At 44.4% G+C, this 1,718-nt stretch overlaps 1 protein-coding gene across 1 annotated transcript in view; it reads left to right on the top strand.

Moving 5' to 3' along the window:
* The first annotated feature begins 739 nt into the window (after positions 1-739).
* Positions 740-1,718, top strand: part of rtn4r (reticulon 4 receptor) — a 21,688-nt gene continuing 20,709 nt past the window's right edge. The window contains exon 1 of the mRNA XM_067228111.1: positions 740-1,061. Within this exon, the coding sequence (XP_067084212.1) occupies positions 1,040-1,061 (22 nt within the window). The 5' untranslated portion in view covers positions 740-1,039. The remainder of the gene's footprint in view (positions 1,062-1,718) is intronic.

The raw sequence follows: 1,718 nt of genomic DNA on the forward strand, positions 1-1,718 counted from the left end.
GCTTTACTTCATCCACTAATCGTCTGAATTTATCTCAATACACTTCACATGATATTGTCGATTGGTTAGAAAAAGCTTGAGAATATTGAATAATGGTAAAATGTACTGATAAAACGTGCATTGCATGTCAGACACGTCACTAATCCTGCTGTTATCCTATACACTAGATTATAATATCATCTATCATGGGGCCCAATGTGGGTGCTTGAGCGGTGTCTCACTGAGATGTCATGGCCCACATCATGCGGACATCTCAATGTTTACACAGTAGACCGCCCGTGCTGAGTGGCACAGGTCGCCTTTAACCTTTATCCTTTTAAGTGTGTTCCTGTATGCATTTGCGTGCACTGCGCTGTCGGATCCAAATAGATTCACCTCACGCCAAACCCCCAAATATCATAAAACATTCATCAGCGCGCACAGTCCCTTATTCAGACCCATGAAACATTAATCTTTGAATTCTCTCTCTCCCCCCTCTCTCCCTTTCTCCTCTCGCTCTCTCTTTCTCTCTTGAGCGCACTTCGGTCTCGCTGCCCCGCCTTTCCCTTTTCCGCCTCCCCATGCGAGCGCAAACTGTACGCGCGCCAGTGCGGCCAACATCCAACCCTCTCACTGAGCCTCGTGTACTTCGGAATGCAGCAACACAGAAGTCGGACTCGATCTATATCTCTGCATCAGTGGATTCATTTCTGATTTCGCCTCCGTTTTTGATCGTGTACTCCTGCGGAACTCTGAGCTTTGTTGGAGGGCGTGTGAGCGTCCTTGCCCTCGGTTCTTCTGCGGCCCCAGGTTGGATAATAGTTTGTTTTACTCGCTGTGCCCAAATGACTGAACGTGGTTTCCTCCGGAGACGGGGCTCTCCAGTCGGCCTCTTCAGGACAACCTCTGGCTGAAGTTTGAATGTGAGGGAGCCGAGTGTGACTAACCGTGCCCTGGATTTGCACTTATCTAACGGTAGCAACACTGAGCGGATATACTGGCTCCGAGAACAGGAATCATTCCTCTGGAATTATACAGCAACTGGATTAATTCATAAAACATGAGTATCCCTCTCGTTGATGGTGAGTAGCCGGGAATGCAACCGGACTAACGACCCCCTAACAAAGTTTTTCTATCGATCTGGATGCTGCGTAAATCAAGCACTTAGAAAATCGACATCGGCCAATGTCATTGCCCTGTATTAAACCGCCCCGTAGAGAAAGTAATCTGGATCCAACGGTTGCTACAATTTAACGAAGATTAGTTAAGAGTGCCCAATGTAATCCTGGCGAGCTACTTTACTACACAATTCCATTTCTTTTTTGTTGCTGCTTGAAGCATAATATTTAATAATATATCATAATATTTTTTATATCGTTCAATATGCGGGTTAGCTTCTGTATCCAGTAGTTTATTATATTTATGAAGGCTATCATTGACAGATACTCGGTTGAGACAGCACGCAAATGAGTCAACGTTTTGTAAATTAAATACATTTAATTTGAAAATGACCATCTGTATGGTTCAGTATACGGGTAAGGCTATCACAACGTATAGTCCCAGCCTGTCTCCAGCTGTAAGGAGATCTCACATGAAATCTGTAGATGCAGACTTGACAGGACGAGTTCAGATGTTGTCTAATTCCATCACTGATACTGATATTACAGATGGTGGGTGTTTACATGCAGACATATTTGTGATTTCTATCGAGAATATGTCAGCGCTAATGAAATGTTCCT

The sequence above is a fragment of the Osmerus mordax genome, chromosome 24 (assembly GCF_038355195.1).
Source record: "Osmerus mordax isolate fOsmMor3 chromosome 24, fOsmMor3.pri, whole genome shotgun sequence".
Lineage (NCBI taxonomy): Eukaryota > Metazoa > Chordata > Actinopteri > Osmeriformes > Osmeridae > Osmerus > Osmerus mordax.